This window comes from Phasianus colchicus, chromosome 22 (genome assembly GCF_987193195.1).
Source record: "Phasianus colchicus chromosome 22, bPhaCol1.hap1.1, whole genome shotgun sequence".
NCBI classification, from domain to species: Eukaryota; Metazoa; Chordata; class Aves; order Galliformes; family Phasianidae; genus Phasianus; species Phasianus colchicus.
Window position 1 is genome coordinate 2,612,493 of NC_143457.1, and position 17,492 is coordinate 2,629,984.

At 49.5% G+C, this 17,492-nt stretch overlaps 1 protein-coding gene across 1 annotated transcript; it reads left to right on the forward strand.

Annotated features, from left to right (window-relative positions):
* The first annotated feature begins 629 nt into the window (after positions 1-629).
* On the forward strand, positions 630-17,481 carry FHAD1 (forkhead associated phosphopeptide binding domain 1). Its single transcript, XM_090123063.1, has 29 exons — positions 630-955; positions 1,392-1,598; positions 2,890-3,121; positions 4,646-4,728; positions 4,851-5,075; positions 5,339-5,462; positions 5,836-5,966; positions 6,775-6,840; positions 7,271-7,375; positions 7,492-7,599; positions 7,916-7,999; positions 8,483-8,635; positions 8,974-9,169; positions 9,766-9,836; positions 10,122-10,259; positions 10,495-10,602; positions 10,988-11,077; positions 11,223-11,448; positions 12,053-12,125; positions 12,347-12,453; positions 12,996-13,155; positions 13,468-13,585; positions 14,286-14,421; positions 14,664-14,791; positions 14,932-15,015; positions 15,482-15,702; positions 16,016-16,181; positions 16,269-16,349; positions 16,653-17,481. The coding sequence occupies exons 1-29, from the start codon at positions 860-862 to the stop codon at positions 16,737-16,739; spliced, it is 3,804 nt and encodes a 1,267-aa protein (XP_089979189.1). The 5' UTR covers positions 630-859; the 3' UTR covers positions 16,740-17,481.
* The last annotated feature ends 11 nt before the right edge of the window (positions 17,482-17,492 follow it).

A 17,492-nucleotide genomic window follows, 5' to 3' on the forward strand; every position in this document is an offset into this window, starting at 1 on the left:
TCCAGGGCCTGCCAGCCTGTCAGGTGCTGGCGGAGATGAAATTGCCCGTTTTGAGATCTAAATCTCACGTACTGTGAGGTATTGATGTCCTTCTCTTGAAACGTGGAGGGAGGTCTGTGTGGGAAGGAGGACAGTAGAGTGAGGAGGGAGGCCTGGCCTTCACCTCTAATGGCGGCCATCATGGCGGCTTGGTTGCCATGGTGACAGGGATGGGGCGAGGGGGGGAAGAGGGGGAGGAAGCCCTACAAAATGGTGCCCAGAGCCCTGGGAATGCATCAGACCATCATGTTGGCATTCAAACCTACTCACAGCACCCCAGGCTTCAATCTCCATTTAATTAAACCCCATTAATCCCCTCTCCACAGCAGAGGAGGCCCCACAAGCCAAAGGGCACTCGTGGGCCACAGGTGGTGGATGCTGTAATCCATTGCAGGAGATGAAAAGCAAGAGAAAAAGCAAAAAAATATATAGGCTCTGACATGCTCAAACCAAGTAGGCTGCACGACAAAGTGTGTTCTGATATGGGGAGAAGCAATGTCCTTGGAGAAACAAGGAGCTGCAACCGACACGGAGCTGTGTTGTGCCCGTTGCTTGGATAAAGGAGAAAAAAAAAACAAAAAACCCAACAAAAAAAACTGAACAAAACAAACACAAGAAGGAAAGCAGCTGGGTTTTGGTGTCACAGGGGTTTCCCTGGCTACCGCGGGTGCAGGGAGGAGCAAAGGGAGCCTCTGTAAATAACTTTATGGCTTTTATTGCAGGAAGAGTGGTGTGCTGGGTGCTGGAGTTGTTCGTGGTTATGCATTGCATGGGGGATTGCTAACTAAGTAGGATATATTTTGCTTTGGTCTTCGAGGCCATGAGAGCATTCCTGAGGAGCTCGGAAGAGTGTTTTCAACTCAAACAGCAAAGAACCACAATAGGGAAACATGAAGAGTCAGACGTCATCCTGAAGGTACGGGTGAGCATGGCATGAGGGTGGATGATGGATGGGAAAGGTGTCAGAAATTAGAGGGAGAGAAGGGGCATGGCTGTGCTGGCATTAGCAAGGGTGTAATCCCAGATGCAAAGCAGAGGGGCTAACTGCCCATTTTCATGCTTGGGATGTAAGTAGGGTGACACACTGCAAGCCTAAGTGCCCCATCTGTGCAGACACCCCAGGTCAGGCTGGAGGGGCTCTGAGCACTGATGGAGCTGTGGGTGTCTCTGCTCAGTGCAGAGAGTTTGGACCTGATTGATCTTTAGGTCCCTTCCAGCTTGAAGGGTTCTATGATTCTATGATATAAAGTTGGCAAAGGCTTCCAAGATCATCCAGAGGGCTGAGCAAATCCACAGCAGTAACGCAGCCCCAGTTACTCTCCAAGGTTTTTCCCACTGATTGCTGCTGTCAGTCTGCAGGGGCGGAGGAGCATCACGCAGCCCTCGAGTTCACCGGGATGGAGAGTGGATTCGTCCTGCAGGACCTCAATTCCTCACAGGGCACCTTTGTGAATGGCTGCCAGGTGCAGAACGCAGCCGTGCACGTGGGGCCAGGAGACATCCTGCGCTTCGGGGCTCAGGGAGCATCCTTTGAGCTGGTGGTGGATGGAGTCCCCCAGGTAAGGAAGGCTCTGAAATGAGCGTGTGGTTTTGTGTGATACCAAGTGGGGTGTCACGCTCTCAGGCTTTTATTCTTAAATCATCAAGAAATAAAAAGCTGGAGCTCCCTCTGCTGAAGAAATTCAGGCAACTCAGTAGGGTGAAGGAGGCGTGGAGCAGATTTCTGATGGCAAGCCCACCAGAACTTGTGGAGATAAGTCTTGGGAAGATGTGAAAGCACTGGGAAATGAGCTTTAAGTCTCTTTCAACTGAATTATCCATCGAGTCTTTCCTTAGGTGCTAGCATTAAAGGTCCAAGTGAGAGCAAATTAATGAGCAAATACATTATTGGTGCTTTTCTTGGTAGTGCCATGCACAACTGCAGGCTCAGTTCTGCACAGCAAGGCCAGAGCATCACAGCTTGACCTGAGGGCACAACAGAAATCCAAAGCAATTGTAAATACAGGGTCAAATCTAGTGGAAGTCTTCCATCCCAGGAATAAGGCCATCTCAGGATGTCACTAGTACATGTGGGCTATAAGAGTACTTAAAATCGACAAAATCACATTTATTTTTACTGTGGTGGCTCTTGAGGAATCCAAAGAAAACAGAAATTGAGAATGCTGCTGGAAACCTGCGTGCCTGGCAGGCCAGCCTGGGATCAAGGTGAATGAATGGCAGTCTGTGTACTCAGATGCTGCTTTTGGATGACTCAACAAGGTTCTTTGTGTTGGTAGATGACCCCACGGACGTGCCCAGAATGCTCAGCCCAAGAGGAGAAAATGCATTTTTGCAGGATGAATCCATTCACCTGGCAGGCTAAGGCTGTGCAGGTGAAGTTTGTTCCAGCTGGAACACCCAGCACTTTGATTTCCAAAAGCAGACATGCAGCCTGCACACAAAAATGCAGTTATGCACAGTGGCACAGAAAAAGCATTGTCAGTGCCTCTTTATTGCTCTGGGCTTGATGATCCTCCTTTGATATAATAGCTTTGAAGCCTGACACCGCTGACTGCAGAGAGTAAATCACTTCTCCATTTCGCTGTGTGAAGTGTTTACAGTGTTTAATGTAGGGAGGCCTCTCTCTCATTTTCAGTGGTATTAAGGATGAACACGCTCTAAAGAAGAGGAGCACCCAGCCACAAGAGCTAAGTCCTCCATTATGAAAAATAAATCCCAAGCTCTGAATGTATAACAGCATGTAAAGCAGGCTGGCGCTCTCTACCTTTCCCACTAAACTGCTCACGTTGCAGAAAAAGGGCTGGAAAACTCTTATCCCCTTACTAACAACACATTCCTGTTCCCCAACAGAAACCCTCCTACCCATTGGCACAGCGTTGCACACCATGGGCTGGACAGGAGGCTGCAGAGCCCCAGCACAGTGCCCACCTCCCCTCGCTGCAATCCCAGCATCGCTCCAGCACCTGGCTTGGCCCCACAGCCCATCCACCACTCCGCAAACGACCCATAAGTGCGTGGACCCGGAGTGCAACCATAACCATCCCAATGGATGCACTCAACCAGCCGCCTGCAGAGAGGCCAGGTACTTCCACGTGGCCGCAGGAAAGATTTTGCTGTGACAGTAAAGGGACTGGTGGTTCTCAGCATCAAACAGGGCTGATCTGAGCAGAGGCGGTTTTAATGCGCAATAGTAAATGATGAGCATCACAGCCAGTTAGTTGTGATTCCTTACCAAGCAAAATTAATTGAACCCTGCGTGCCAGCAGTGGCATCTGGGTTGGTTGAGAAAGGTGCTGTGAAAAAACACTGGGAAATGCCATTGCCTGGGTAACTTAGGGTGACATTTCCTCTTCCTTGTTCCTCGTGTGCAGCGATGTTGAGCAGCGATCGCTTTATCTCCGTCGCTGACTCATGCACCTATTCTGGTCTCCTGACTGAAGCAGTGGGTTGGTTCCTTGGCTGTGCAGTTACAGGCTGCCTTGAGTAAAGGAACGTAAAAGAGATCCATATCTGATGTGTTTCTTAAAGGTGGAGCGTGCAGTGGTGGAGCAAAGGTGAAGGCTCGTGGGGATGAACTGGTGGAACAGTAGAAGGATGGGAAAAGGCTTTGGCTCTGAGGGTTGGTTATAGCAAATTACACCGTGATTTGTATGGTTTCATTGAATATCCCAAGTTGGACGGGTCACAGAGCCCAACTCCTGATAGAATCATAGGATCACAGAATCAGGTTGGAATAGACCTCTATGATGATCCAGTCCAGTCATCCGCCAACCACCAGTGCTGCCCACCAACCACGTTCCACATCTCCAGACTGAACACATCCAGAGTCAGTGATCCCAACACCTCCCTGGGCAGCTGTGCCAATGCCCAACCACTCTTTCAGAGAAGTTTTCCTAATATCCAATCGAACCACCCCAAGGTCAAGCTATATTTCAATAGTTTATGGGGGTTTTGCTGTTATTAACAGCCAGTAGCAAGACAAAGTCATTAATAAACAACCAAAATAATACTCCAGAGCAAAGAACATTGCTGTGCAGACCCAGAGCCATAAATCCATGTGCATAACGTGGAATCCCATAGACTGTAATGGGAGTGAAGCTCCCAGCAATGCAGGCCTTTGGCATCCAACTGAAAATAGGATCCTGGGCAGAATAGAGAGACCTTACAGGAGTTCTATAGAGAACATGTTATAGCACGCACACCCAGGTTTGATCACATCGTTTGATTTGTGAAATAGAGCCAAGGGAATCAGTGTGTGTTGATCTTTTAACTCTTCCTGTGCTGTAAGCAGTGAACGTAGAGCATCTTTCTTTGGGGTTGGCCAAAAAAACCCAACTGTTTTTGAAACTGGTGTTGAAAAACCAAAGGAGCCTTCATCCACTGTGTCTGTATGTGTCTTTGGGTTTTAAGTTCCCCAGAAGTGCATGACTCCTTTCTCTTGTGTAGGCTCTATTGATAAGGGTCTTTTTAGTGCCAGATGAGTGGGTTTTGCTCAGAGTGTGAACTAAGAATTGACTACTGCCCTGGAATGGTTTTAGACAAGGGAGGGAGACGCGATGAGCCCCCATCCTGCAGGTTTTCTGCTACTTTCTCTGCTTTCTTTCAGCCTGGAGCACCAACTCAAGCAGCAGTGGAATGGGAGACCCTTTCCTGGGGATTCATAGCACGGATTGCTCCCTGCAGGAAAAGGTGATGCTTTGGAGAGGGCAAGGGGTGCACCCCATCGTTCTGCTGGGGGGAGGAACATGGTGACAGTGTGCAAAGTCATAGAATCGTAGATCTGCTGACCAACAGATGGAATCTACCTGCAGGATGAAAAGCTGCTGAGCCTGGAAAAGGAAATCAGCCGCCTCTCTGCTTTTGAAGCAGAATCAAAGCAGAAGGATACGGTGATCAGGGACCTTCAGGGGGAGCTGGCATCGATGGCCAAGAGCATGGTTGCTGTGAGAAATGACGTGGAGCTGACCCAGAGGCTTCTAACCTTTGAGAGAGAAATCAGGGCCAAAACAGAAGAGATCAAAGCCTTAAAGGAGCAGGTATGCAATGGCCAAATGGGCACAGGTGTCCTATAGGAGGGGTTATTGTAGCCAGAGGGGTTTCTCCTTTAATGCCATCAGGTCAACCATGCTGTTCTGTGAGAACTGAGACTGGGAGGGGGTTCATGGCAAGCTGAAGCCTTTCAGATAGCAGGGAGCTCTTTGTGGGGCTTAGGAAGAACTGCCTTTGGGCTTAAAGCAAAAGAAGGGTCACTGGAGCTAAAAGATTCCTGGAGAAGGGTGTGCATTGTCCTCTGTTTTAGATCAGCAGCCTGCAGAAGGGCTCGAGTGAAGTTTTTAGCCATTCCCTTCAGGAAAGAGACCTGGAAATGAGAAGCCTGAGAAGAGAAAGTGAGAAGCTAAAGAGGGATCACGCTTTGATCACAGGTATTTTCCCCCTCAGTAGAATTCCTTGCAGGGGCACTGAGCACCTGAGGACTGGCTCTGGAAGGTGACCCCGCATTTACAAGGCTGTTCTGGCAATAGATACTTTGCAATGGCTCCTAAAAATTGTCCTGACATAGAGATGTAATGGAAACTGATCCATCAGAGCTGCTCATCCTCCAGGGAGCATATGCTGCAGGGCTCAGAGGGACTCACTAATGATGCTGTTGTGGGATAATGTCCAGCACGGCGTGCCAAGAGCCAGATCTGCACTCCAAGTTGGGCAGTTGTCAGAGATGGAGGCTTGCCACTCGGTGCCCAGAGGGCTTCTGCAGGGAAATGCTTGGTTTTCATCTCCCCACATTGTTTTTATCAGGCCTTGTGACCAGCCTGCAAAGGGAGATTGCTGTGAAAGAACAGAAAATTCAGCAGCTCAAGCAGGAGGTGGAAAAAACAAAAAAGGCAAACAGAGAAAAGGACAACCAGCTGGCAGCTGTGTCTGCCAAGGTTAGTGTCCCCAGTGCTACTCTCATAGGTGGCTTGGCATGGAAAAGGGAGAACAGAAGGGTTGTGTTTCTGTCTGTTAGGGATTCGTTGGATATTAGGAAAAATTTCTTTACTGAAAGAGCAGTGATGCACTGGCACAGGCTGCCCATGGAGGTGATGTTGGGGTGGTCAAGAAAAGTTTAGATGCTGTACTAAGGGACATGGCCAGTTGGTATGGTGGGATGGGCTGGGGTTGGACTTGATGATCTCAGAGGTCTTTTCCAGTCTTAAGGATTCTATGGTTCCATGACCAGCAAGCAGCTCTTTTAGCACAAGCACGGTTAAGCAGAGGGCTGTGTCTCTGCCTTTGCACACTGCAAAAAGCCCACAGCAAGGTGTCAGGTTCCCCAGATGAATTCCCCTCCTTGTTGTGCGTGCAGGTACTCAGTGACCTGAATTTTGGGAACACTGTGGCTGTTTGTGTGCTCTGGGCGCTGGTGCCAAGATCCTGCTGAGGAGCCATGGAAACCTGCTCTTAGCGATGCTCCCTGCAGCCAAGCCTGAATTTTCCCTTACAGAAAGCTGCCTGGACAGCATTTTTCCTCTCCCAGCCAAACTGTGATCAGATACGGGCCTGTTAACGTGTCGGTGCTGTCGTGCTCTTGATGCCATGATTGCCCTACCATGGGCACTCCCACTCATCAACTGGCCATCAGGCAGCTGAGCACTTCACTATGCTGTAGGACTGAAGGATGTGTTGACATCTCCAGCAGAAATGACAGTATCTGACCAGCCTGCTGATTTTTTCCCTCGTTGCTGTTTGTTCTAGTGCTCTAGAATTAAGGAGGAAATGAAGCGTGAACTTGGAGAGAGGGAAATGGCTGCGTACCAAACAGTGAGTTTCCACTTGGTTTGGGGTGATATGACATTGTAAGAGAAGTGTTGTGAATCCCACTCCTGTAAAGAAAAGGATTGAACTTTCATAACAAAGTAGAGTCAATGTCAACTCCTGGCGAAAATGGAATATTACATTGCAGTGCAGGATGTGGTGAGGACATGGCAATCAAACATCCTATGGTTCTGTGATCTTTGACATCACTTCCAAACCAAGCCATCCTATGATGATACTGTACTATAAGATATACTATATATACTATAAGATATAACCTATCAATCTATCAACTGTAAAAATAGGTTGGAATAAAATAGCAGAGTAAATGAAATGAGAGAGATGGATAGAATGTCTTGCTTGTTCTTCATATTATTCAAGAACTCCTCGAGTGAGCTCCTCTAGTGAAACTTTCTGCTGTCCTGGACTCTTGCAGCGCATCGGAGAGCTGGAATGTGAGCTGAAGGGATTGCAGGAAGAGGTTCAGAAGTACCACAGTGAGCAGAAAGCCATCCAAACACAGCTGGCAGAAAAAGCCAAGGTGAACCTCAGCACCCAAAGCAGCAGCTCATCCATCTGATGGGAACGGTGACTGGCTGGGCTACATAGAAGCCCAGCTGGTAGAGCTTTGATATTGAAATGCTTCTGTTGTTGCAGGTTGAAGAGGAGCTGAAAAGCACCTGCAAAAGGAAATCTCTGCAGCTGCAGGAGATGGGGCGCAGGGAGCGCCTGCTGAAGTCTGATGTGGATCGGGCTCAAGGGCAGGTAAGGGGAGGTGGATGAGATGCTCCTGTGGTGTGGGCTGCAGGCATTGAAAGTGTTGCTTCCATCGTGGGGAAGGACATCTGTGGAAGGCAGACTGTGAGTTTGGGGAAGGAAATACTGAGCACTGAACTCAGATTATATCTGGTCAGTAGGCTCAACATCCTCTTGTCAGAAGGATTTCTTCTGTGGTGGTAGAGGATGGTCATGGTCCAAGATGCTCTCAGTGTTGATTATTGTAGGCTTTTGTAGAGCACTGAAGTGGAGTCTGTCTTGATTCTCAGTGATCACTGTTTTTCTGTGTTAATCTCTGCTGTAGCTAGAGTCTTTCAAAAGCCAAGTGATGCGAGTGTGCAGCCCACAAGCAGCAGGAGAGGCAGGGAAGGCCATCACAGTGCAGCAGGTGAGTGCAGAGACCATCTCAGAGATGCTCAGAGCCTCCAAAACCCATTAGGGTTTGAGGATGCTGCAGAACAGCCACAGCACCAGCCAGCTTCACATATCACAAGTGTGGCCACCTTAAATGAATGACCATGCACCATAATATAAAGAAAGTTTGACCCTTTTCCATGTCCTCCAGAGCTTGGCTGGAGTCCTGGGGCTTCCACTGGGAGAAGCCCAGGAGCCCATTGTGGCCAACCAACTGCAAAAGGCTTTGGTCACTGCCATGGATGTCTCTGGCCCCAGTGGATTGCCCAGGGAACTGTGGGTGCCTCATCCCTGGAGGTTCCCAAAGCCATGGATGAGCTCTGGGCAGCCTGAGATGGTGGGGGGCAACCAGCCCATGGCAGGAGGGTGGGGTGGGCTTCAAGGTCTCCTTCAACTCACCCATTCTATGGTTCCTCAGGTGAAGAATGGTGCATGGTGCTTTGTTCTCCTTTGGCAGGTAGTCAAGAAGGTCCAGCATATCTGGGAGGAAAACCAACAAAGTCAGGCACGAGAGAAGTGCCTCCAGGAGGAAATAAGTTCCAAGCTCTTGAAGGAAAAGGAGATGACTGAAAACGTGGAGGTGTTCAAAAAATCACTGTGTGAGCTCCAGGTCAATCATTTAAATTCTGTTTACAACATTCCAGCTGGGAGATAAGGGGCACAAGGAGTTCTGTTGGCCTGAGGACAGGTCAGAGACAAGGTTATGCCTGTGCATCAGCAGTAGAAAGCCTTGTGAGAGGTGAGCTTAGCCCTCAGAAAGCACGGGTTTGAAGGGAACAGAACCTGCCACTCCAGCATCCTCCCCTGTGCTGCTCCTACCCAAAGATATTACTGAATGAAAGCTCTCAGTGAATGGATAAATCTTGGGGCTTTCACAGAGATCTTAGGTGATTTGTCAATTATGTGAATTGTGGAGGCTGGCACATTGATGGGTTTTATTCTTTGCAGGTATTCCTGAGGGCCTCATTCTGCAGCAGCAGCTTGAGGAGTGAGCTCAGCAAGCTGGAGGCCGTGCTTGTGGACCCACTGGTGTTGGACATACATGCAGCAGTGGTGGAAATCACTCATGTGGTTCTGTCCTGGCTGGAGGAAGCAGAACAGCTGTTGGCAAGCACGGGGCTGGAGCTGCCCACCTCCAAAAAAGGTGCCTGCCCCATGGGGCATCCCAACTCTTTGCCCCCCATTGGGGTACCAGAGGTTGGTGGGTGTTCATGTGTGCACTGTATTGTCTGCAAATTATGAGTTTGGGAAGTTGGAACTGGATGGTCTTGGAGGTGCCTTCCAACCCAACCATCCTATGGTTCTGTAATTTTTGAGATCCCTTTCAGCCCAACCATTCTATGGATCTGTAATCTTTGAGATCCCTTCTAAGCCAGTCATCCTCTGGTTCTATAATCTCTGGGGCCCCTTCCAACACAAACATCCTATGATTCTTCAGTCTTTAAGGTCTCTTCCAACCCAAGCCATTCAATGATTCTATGACTTGCCATCATTGTTATTCAGTTGTAGTGTTTTATTTCCTTGGTGGCATGTTGGAAATGAATCTTTGCAGCGATTGTAACAGTGTTGGATAAGGAAAATGTAATCTCCCAGTGAGAATCTGGGCTTTTTTCAATCTCCCTGAGATGTCTGGGGGATGGCAGCAATTTCATCAGTGCTAGATTTGAATAAGAAGCCTGATGGTGTTAAAAATGAGATGTCTGAAAAGCCCCTACAGTAATACCCTGTTTGCTTTTGCAGGATTGACAGCTTGTCTCAAGAGGTTGTTGGAAAAGTACCAGGAAACTGAACGAAGGAATGAAATGTTACAGGTTAAAATGTGTGCATGTGTGTATATATATACGTGTATTGAGTTGGGAACTGGACCTCCAGATAATGCCTAAGAATAGAATAGACAATGCCTGTCCTCATCTTAAGAGGAGAATCTCTTGTATCCGTACTGCTAAGTGGATGAGTTGGACTTCGTGGCTCTCTTCTGAATTGTTTGTTAGTGCACGTACAGAAGGTGGAGTGGGTTCTGTTTTGTTTTGTTTGCTTTGTTCTGCTCTGCTGCTAACGCCTTTCTGTCAGCAGAAGTTTCTGCTGTATTCCCATAGGCCCAATTAGAGGAGGTCCAGGAGTCACGGGATGCTTTGCTGCAGGAGAACCTGGAAGAGCTGAAAGCAAAACACGAGCAAGACCTACAGATAAAAATCAATCAGATTATATTGGAAAAGGAGGAGGAGAAGGAAAAGGTATGGCGGCGTGGTTGTTTTTCAGAAACAGGCTTCTTACAAAGACAAAGAGGTTCTATGTAACAGTGCTGCTTAGCAAGAGGAAGAAGTCTATAGCCCCAAAATCAAAATGTCTGGGGGCGGTTGTCCCACAACAGGGCAATGATCCTATGAATTGCTTTCCTCATCTAAGTCAAGTTAGTTTGCCTTACTCTATGTTTTATCTTCATTGAAAATGTGGGCTGTTCGATCTCAGATTCTGGAGAGCACTGTTCTGAAGGAGAAGGAGAAGCACAAGCAATGCTTGGATGAAGAAAAGAAGAGGATCCAGGGCTTGGAGAGCCGCCTGAGAAGTATGGCTGAGGTCAGTGACGTGCGTGGGAGGCAAAGCAGAACTGGTTTCGAATGGGACTGGCAGTGTTGTCAGGATCTGTTGGTGGATATTTTACTCTCACACATGAACACACATCGAGGTATATGGTTGGAGATCCATCTTCAATAGGAGGAGAGGTGATGGCTTTAAGTTGTGCCAGAGGAGGCTCAAGCTAGATGTCTCTCAGAAAGAGGGGTGGGAATTGGCACAGGCTGCCCAGGAAGGTGGTGGAGTAACCATCTCTGGAGGTGTTCAATGTGGAGATGTGGCACATATTCAATGGGCATCGTGGGTGTTGGACTTGGTGATCACAGAGGCCTTTTCCAACATTCATGACTCTACAATCTTCTTGAGCACTGCTCCTTTCCTCTTGTAGATAATTGAAGGGAAGTCCAAAGAGCAGGAGGTGATGGATCTCAAACTGCAAGAAGCTGTGCATGACCTAGAGGAAACCACAGCCCGAGAGGTAGCTCCAGCAACCCTACTTTGCACAGAGGATGTGGCATAGATATGGTTTTCTTGCACAAGGTTTCCTCATTCCTTCCTGATGATGCTCATCGTGTTTCTGCAGAATAACACGTACAACTGAAATCACACGTCTTGTTTCCTAGATGATGCTAAAGCAGCAGGTACTCATGCAAGACGAGCAGCTCAAGATCCTCCAGGATGAGAGAGAGGTAGTGAAATGGAAAATGCAGGAAGAAATAGCAGAATATAAAGAGCAAATTAAGCAACACTCTCGGACAATTGTTGCGTTAGAAGACAGATTGCTGGAGGCCGAGCAGCAGCAAAAGGCACTAAAGGAGGAAAACATTGTGCTTGTGGAAAGAATAAAAGGTAGCTAAGGGTTGTGTGGGTGCTGGGCTGGGGGTACCCACAGCAAGTGGAGGGGAAAACAGGGACAGAGTAGTCAGAACACAGAAAGAGCCCTGTGATACTCTGAAGGGTCTGTTTCACTATGAGCTGCCATACATTGTTTGGGGTGTTTGGTGACTTTTGGTAGTGCACCATTGGCATGGAAAGGGCCTTCCCTTTGGAGAAGGGCTCTTTGCCCTCAAGAAAGCAGAGGTGAACTTGTGCCAAGAAGGACCTAAGGAATTGTGTAAATACTGCTACAGTGGTCCAAGGAATGTGGCTTTCCAAAGAAAGGCTGGTTGTGGTTTTCAGAGATCATAGAACCATAGAATGGTTGGAGTTGGAAGGGACCATAAAGGCCATCTGGTCCAACCCACAGCTTCTTCAGTGCTCAGAGCCCCTCCACCTTGAGTGTCTCCAGGGATGGGGACATGAAGATGTCACAAAGGAGAGGATATATGGAGCATTGCCCTTGTATGGCTGCAGAACCCAGTGCTGGTTGGTCCTGGATCTGAGCAGCCAAGATAGACACAAGTGTCTGGCCTATGGATATTGCTGCTAAGACCTCTTCCATCATTCCCCCTAGGACTTCAGGATGATGCCTGCAGGTCCACATCAGGAGCTTCCCAGGAGGCCAAAGAGTCTCATTGCTGTGGTCTGTAAGTGTCTGCGTGTGCTTGCTCTGGTTTGGAGGGTGTTAGAGAATGGGAGTTATCCAGAGGAGAGCTTTGAAGAGCTGAAGGGGATGATCTCAGCATAACAGTAAATGCTGCCTGCCCGTGGGTTGTCCTGGGTGGGGGTTGAGGCAAGCACAGACTCTGCAAAATAAATCTTCCTTGGGAGCTGTGAGATTTGTGAGTGTCTTTCTCACAACTTTCAGAGAAGAGCTGGCTGCCATGCAGAGCATACTCCAGGCCAAAGAGGCTGCCATTGTGGGATTAACGAAGGAGCTCTCAGAAACCAGGGCCAGGATGTCAGACATGAGAGGTAGGTGAGCTGTGTGTGTGATATCCAGGATGTTCCCATTCCTGCAGAGCTATGGCAAGGCTAAGTAGAAGGAGAAAGGCATGCACAGATAGTAAGGAATAGACCCAAATCACTTTCCTAAATGATGCTGTTGTTCAGCCCCGGGTTAAGCAGGATGTCCATTCCCTTTGGCCATGTAAATTTCATAAAATCATTAAAGTTGGAAAAGTCCACTGAAATCTCAAGTCCAACTGCCAACCCATCACCACCCCTGTCCACTCAACCATGTCACAGAATCATAGTCATAGTAATCATAGTAAGGTCGGAAAAGACCACCAAGATCATCAGGTTCAACCGTCAAACCGTTTCCTGCTGTTCTGAGCTCAGATTAATCAAAGCAATAGTAATGAGGGTAAGGAACCATGGAGAGAAGCTCCCTTGGTTTTGCCTGTGATCACAAGGATACAAACACACCCCTGAGGAGTTGTGTCACTATGAACTACAGATACCGCTGTGCTGAATGCAGAGATAGTCATAAACCCATGAAACTCTGCTGTGCTTAGGAGAGCTCAGTGAGAAGCAGAAGGCAGAGCTGGAGCAGAGCCTGCACCGTGTGAAAAGCCAGGAGTGTGAGCTGGGCATGCTCAGGGGGAAGCTGTTGAAGATGTCAGACCTCGTGGCGAAGAAGGATCGAGAGCTTCAAGCAGCAGCTGCAGAGTTAAGGTAGGACCTGTTGGGAGGTGATGGCCTTTGGATTCCCAAGAGTTGAGTGCGTGTTGGTAGCTTCCATGGGGCAAAAGATAGGTTTGAATATGAACAAATCAAGCTAAGCTATGTTAACTCTATGGAAATGTCCCACGTTCTGAAGGTGAGATGGTGAGGTGCTTGTGCAAATGGACTTGTAATGAAACCCCTGCTTGGTGCTATGCTCTGACATACACCATGGTTGCTGTCCTGGTTGTTGCTCCATGCAAGCCATTGTGTTGACCCTCATCTGCCACAATTGTACTGCAGTGCTTTTGTCTCTTGGCACAGGAAAGCCCAAGAAGATTGCAGAGCACTCAAGGATGCATCTCAACGAATGGCAGAAGAGCTGGAGATGCTTACACAGGCACAGGCTATTCCTGCCACACCAGAGGAATCTTCTGAGCAGGTAATCCCACAGGGACCCTTTAGAAAAGTCAGGTGTTGTGTATGCTAATGGCGGTTGTAATTGGCAATTAGAGTTGTAACAGCTCCCTGAACGATCTGTAACTCTTCCATCCCTTTCCCAACCTTGCTCCGCAATGGATGTCGGCAAAAGTAGGTTGGGGTTAGTGTGTGGGAGCCGTATTTTGTTGTGCAGGAAAGGGAGAAACGCTCCTAGTTCTCCCATGCTGTGCTGAATCACCATCTGAATTCCTGAGTCTTAAAGAACTGAATAAATCAAAGGTGGTTCCAGCAGCAGATGGAGGGACTGCAGAAATGGTACAGCCTGTACCGCAACAGCGGCAGACGTGGTGCCAGCTGGAAGGGTTCGTGTTGGCCAAGCGGTGACTCATGGCTAGATGGGAGCAGGAGGCACTGCCTTCCTCCTTCTCAGCAAGAGGTGGTGAGAAACACGAAGCTAGAAATCCTCCAGAGGAGAATAAATTCCCACTGCGCTGTGAAGATGGCGAGACCAAGGCGGCGGCTGGCAGCTCTCATTAGGGTTTTAATTGGGAGCTCACCTACAGTGTTAGTCGTCATGCTGGTGGGGCTGGGAGGGTGAAATGTGAGTGGGAATGCACAGATGTGTTATAAAAGGGAATAACGTGTGAGATTGAGGATAAATGGTTGGGTTGGGTGAGAATCACCCGGGCTTGGAATTCCAGGAGCTGGCGTTGGACCTGGCCAACCTGGGTGTGAGATGCAGAGGCCTCAGGCACGAGGAGACGATCCAACGACAAAAAGAAGGCTTGGCAGAGCTCCGGGAAAGGATCAAGGTGCTGGAGAAGACACAGACTGCTGGTAAGCACAGTGTGATGTGCCTTTGGTAGGAATGGAAGATGCAAGTCTCAGAGCCAGTGTTGCATCATAGAATTGGAATGGTTGGGTTGGAAGAGACCTTAAAGGTCACCAAATTCCAACCCAATGCCATGGGCTGGTTGCCCTTCCACCAGATCAGGCTGCCCAATCCAACCTGGCCTTGGGCATCGCCAGGAATGGGGCATCCTCAGCTTCATGATTGCATGGTGTTTGGTTTCCTTCAGCTGTCATGGGCAGGGCCAGCGAGCTGCTCGTGGTACAGAAGGCAGCCCTACCAGAGAAGGTCGCCCAGAAAGCAGGACTCAAGGTGGAACCAGCTCCACTGCCAGGTGCAGAATTCAAGTGCAGCAAGGTAAGAAGACATTGGTGTAAAGATGTTCAACGGAATGGGAAGATCAAGCCCTTGGGATACAGGAGGGAAAAGAAACCAAGAGGGAGGCATGGGGCCTGTCAGTGTGCAGGGAGCTCAATCAGCATGTCACTTCTGTGCAGTGTCTGGGCCAGCTTCCTGATGGCAGCTCACGTGGGGCCGTGAGCATGGAAGTGCTGGAAGACTCAGAGCTCAGCGAGAGGATGGTACGTCGGCAGCAGATGTGGTAAAAGAAATCATTGAAGCATGGAATGGTCGGGTTGGGAGGGACCTCCAAGATCATCCAGTTCCAACCCCCTGCCATGGACTGGTTGCCCCCCACCAGATCTGGCCTGTTCTTGGCCTTGGGCACCTCCAGGGCAAGAAGAAGTCTTCTAGGTACAGCAGGAGTGCCAAGCATGGCATGGCCCTGCCCCGGGAGCCTGGAACGCTCCATAATGTGGAGCATCATCTTCCCAGTGATCAAATGAATGAACCCATCTGGATAATTCCTTAAGAGGGGAAACAATGTAGAAATGAAACAACTGGGAGTGCACAAATAGGTTTACATGCAGCATCTGAATCTCTCAAAAGATGAAAGCGGAGTGGGAGCAGATGGCTGAGTGCAGCGATCGTTTTTGAAGTAAGACTTGGCAGGCCTGGTAAATAATTCATCCCCTATTCTTTTTGCAGTACCTTGACTTAATCTGTGCTCTGGGAAGGCTGATGAATATGAAGGAGCTGGAAGGAATGCAGCCCATGGAGCATCTTCCCCAGGAAGAAAGGGAAAAAGTGGGGCAGCAGAGACAGAGGGAACTGGGGCTGTTGTATGAGAGGATCAGCAAGCTGAAGGATCGCCTGGAAAGGAAAGAGGAAAGGATCCAAGAGTACGAGGCCAGCATCGAGCAGCTCAGGTACAGCAAGGTGAAGGGGCCGTGGGAGTTCTTCCCAGGAGTGATGGTGTGAGAGCCTGTAGCACATGGTATGGCTTAATGGGGCAGCAGGAATCCCTCCACAACCCCATTCCATGGACGCTGGGCTCTGCTTTGGGTATGTTGGAGATGGGCTCTGAAATGCCAGGGAAGGGACCACAGCCAAGGCAGTATCAATGGTGTGTCCATATGGGGTCCACAGGGGGAAAACCACGAATGGAGGTTTCATCTTGGTCCAGGCAGGAAGAGAGGGGCTGGGGTAGTGGTGAGAGACCCACACTGGTGTTTCCCAAAGGCTGAACCAAGAGTCTCTGCAAACATGCCAGAAAGAGATGCTGAGACTGGAAGATGAAGTCTACAGGGCAGCAGAAGAGAAAGCTCTGCTGAGAGAGGCTCTGGAGAGGATGAAGGCAGAGCTGGGCCAGGAGAAGAGGTTGAACCAGGCAGCACGGCAGCGCAAGGTGGGAGTGCTGGGGTAGGACACGTCAGTGTGAGAACCAAGGCAGCTCCTGCAAGGATGCAAAGATGATTTTCCATTTTTTATCCAGAGCCTTGCTGAGAATGGGGAGAAGAGAAAGGAGAAGGAGCTGCCCAACCGTGCCCGCTCTTCCAAAGAACGAGGAGGGAAGGTATGGCATGCTGGTACACACTGAAAGCAAAGCACAGTGGGACTTGGAAGCAAAATGTCCACGGCCACAGGGTGCATATCTCATGTAAGGGGATGATGCATGGTTCTGTGCCGTGTTCTCTCCCAGATGGCCACACATGGCAGGCCTGGCCATAGCCAGCCCTGGAGGTGTTCGTTGTGGAGATGTGGCACTCAGGGATGCAGTCAGTGGGGTGGGTTGGGGTTGGACTGGATGATTTCTCAGAGATCTTTTCCAACCGTAATGATTCTGTGATTCTAAGTTTCTGCAGTGTCTGCCTTGCAGCCCAGAGCCCAACAGCCATCCCTCTTGGTGAAGGTGAAGTCAAAGGAGCGTGTGGTGGGAGAGCTCAAGGTGATGGGCAGCACATAGGAGCAGCACCACGGGGACATTCTGCTCACAGAGCTGAACAGCAAGGAGCTGTGTTGGGGTTGGACATGGCACACCATGTAGGCATGTATCTGGGGGAAGAATGCCTATGTGAGGCCATCCCACATCCCAGGACTGCTGGAGGGACTGTGACATGCCCAGGGCCAAATGATGCTGCAGAATGTGTACCGTAGAGCTTAGGGAAGTGGAATAAGACAGGTTATGTGAATACAGCCAGAATGTGTGGGTGAAGCTGATGGTGTCAAGTCTGATCTCTGTGCCATGGCGGCTCCTCCGTCCCCACAGCATCATGGGGGCACATGGAGAATAAAAGAGGGGGCAAGAGGGAGAAGCTGGAACAAGGCACTGCGAGATGGGAAAAAGGCAGAGAAGGAGCTGTGCTCACCCTACAGCTATGTGGCATTGGAACGTGTCTGGGGAGAGCAGAGCCATGTCTGTGCTGAGTGGGACATGGTGCTCATGGTATCCAGTGGGGTGCAATGGGCAGCTCCTGGTGCAGGTTTTGGGATCGGGTGCTGTCCTGTAGATCTGAGCATGGTTGTGTTCAGCTTTGGGACAACCCCTGGCTCCAAATACTGTGGACACAGAGCTGGAAGCCCATCCATGCCCTTCGTGCACCTGTATGTCTGCAGGGGCTTTGGGTTGGGCTGTGCCATTCGTCTACCACTAAACAACGTATGGAGCTGATGCTGGTGGGTCCCTAAGGGGGGGAACCCTCGCAGGCTGACAACCCCC

What these genes read in the sequence shown, in the direction of transcription:
- FHAD1 (XM_090123063.1), top strand. Translation starts at nt 860, where the DNA reads ATGAGAGCATTCCTGAGGAGCTCGGAAGAGTGTTTTCAACTCAAACAG. An exon ending in TGGCAGCTGTGTCTGCCAAG is followed by an intron (nt 5,967 to 6,774) that starts GTTAGTGTCCCC and finishes TGTTTGTTCTAG; the next exon opens with TGCTCTAGAATTAAGGAGGA. An exon ending in CAGAATTCAAGTGCAGCAAG is followed by an intron (nt 14,792 to 14,931) that starts GTAAGAAGACAT and finishes ACTTCTGTGCAG; the next exon opens with TGTCTGGGCCAGCTTCCTGA.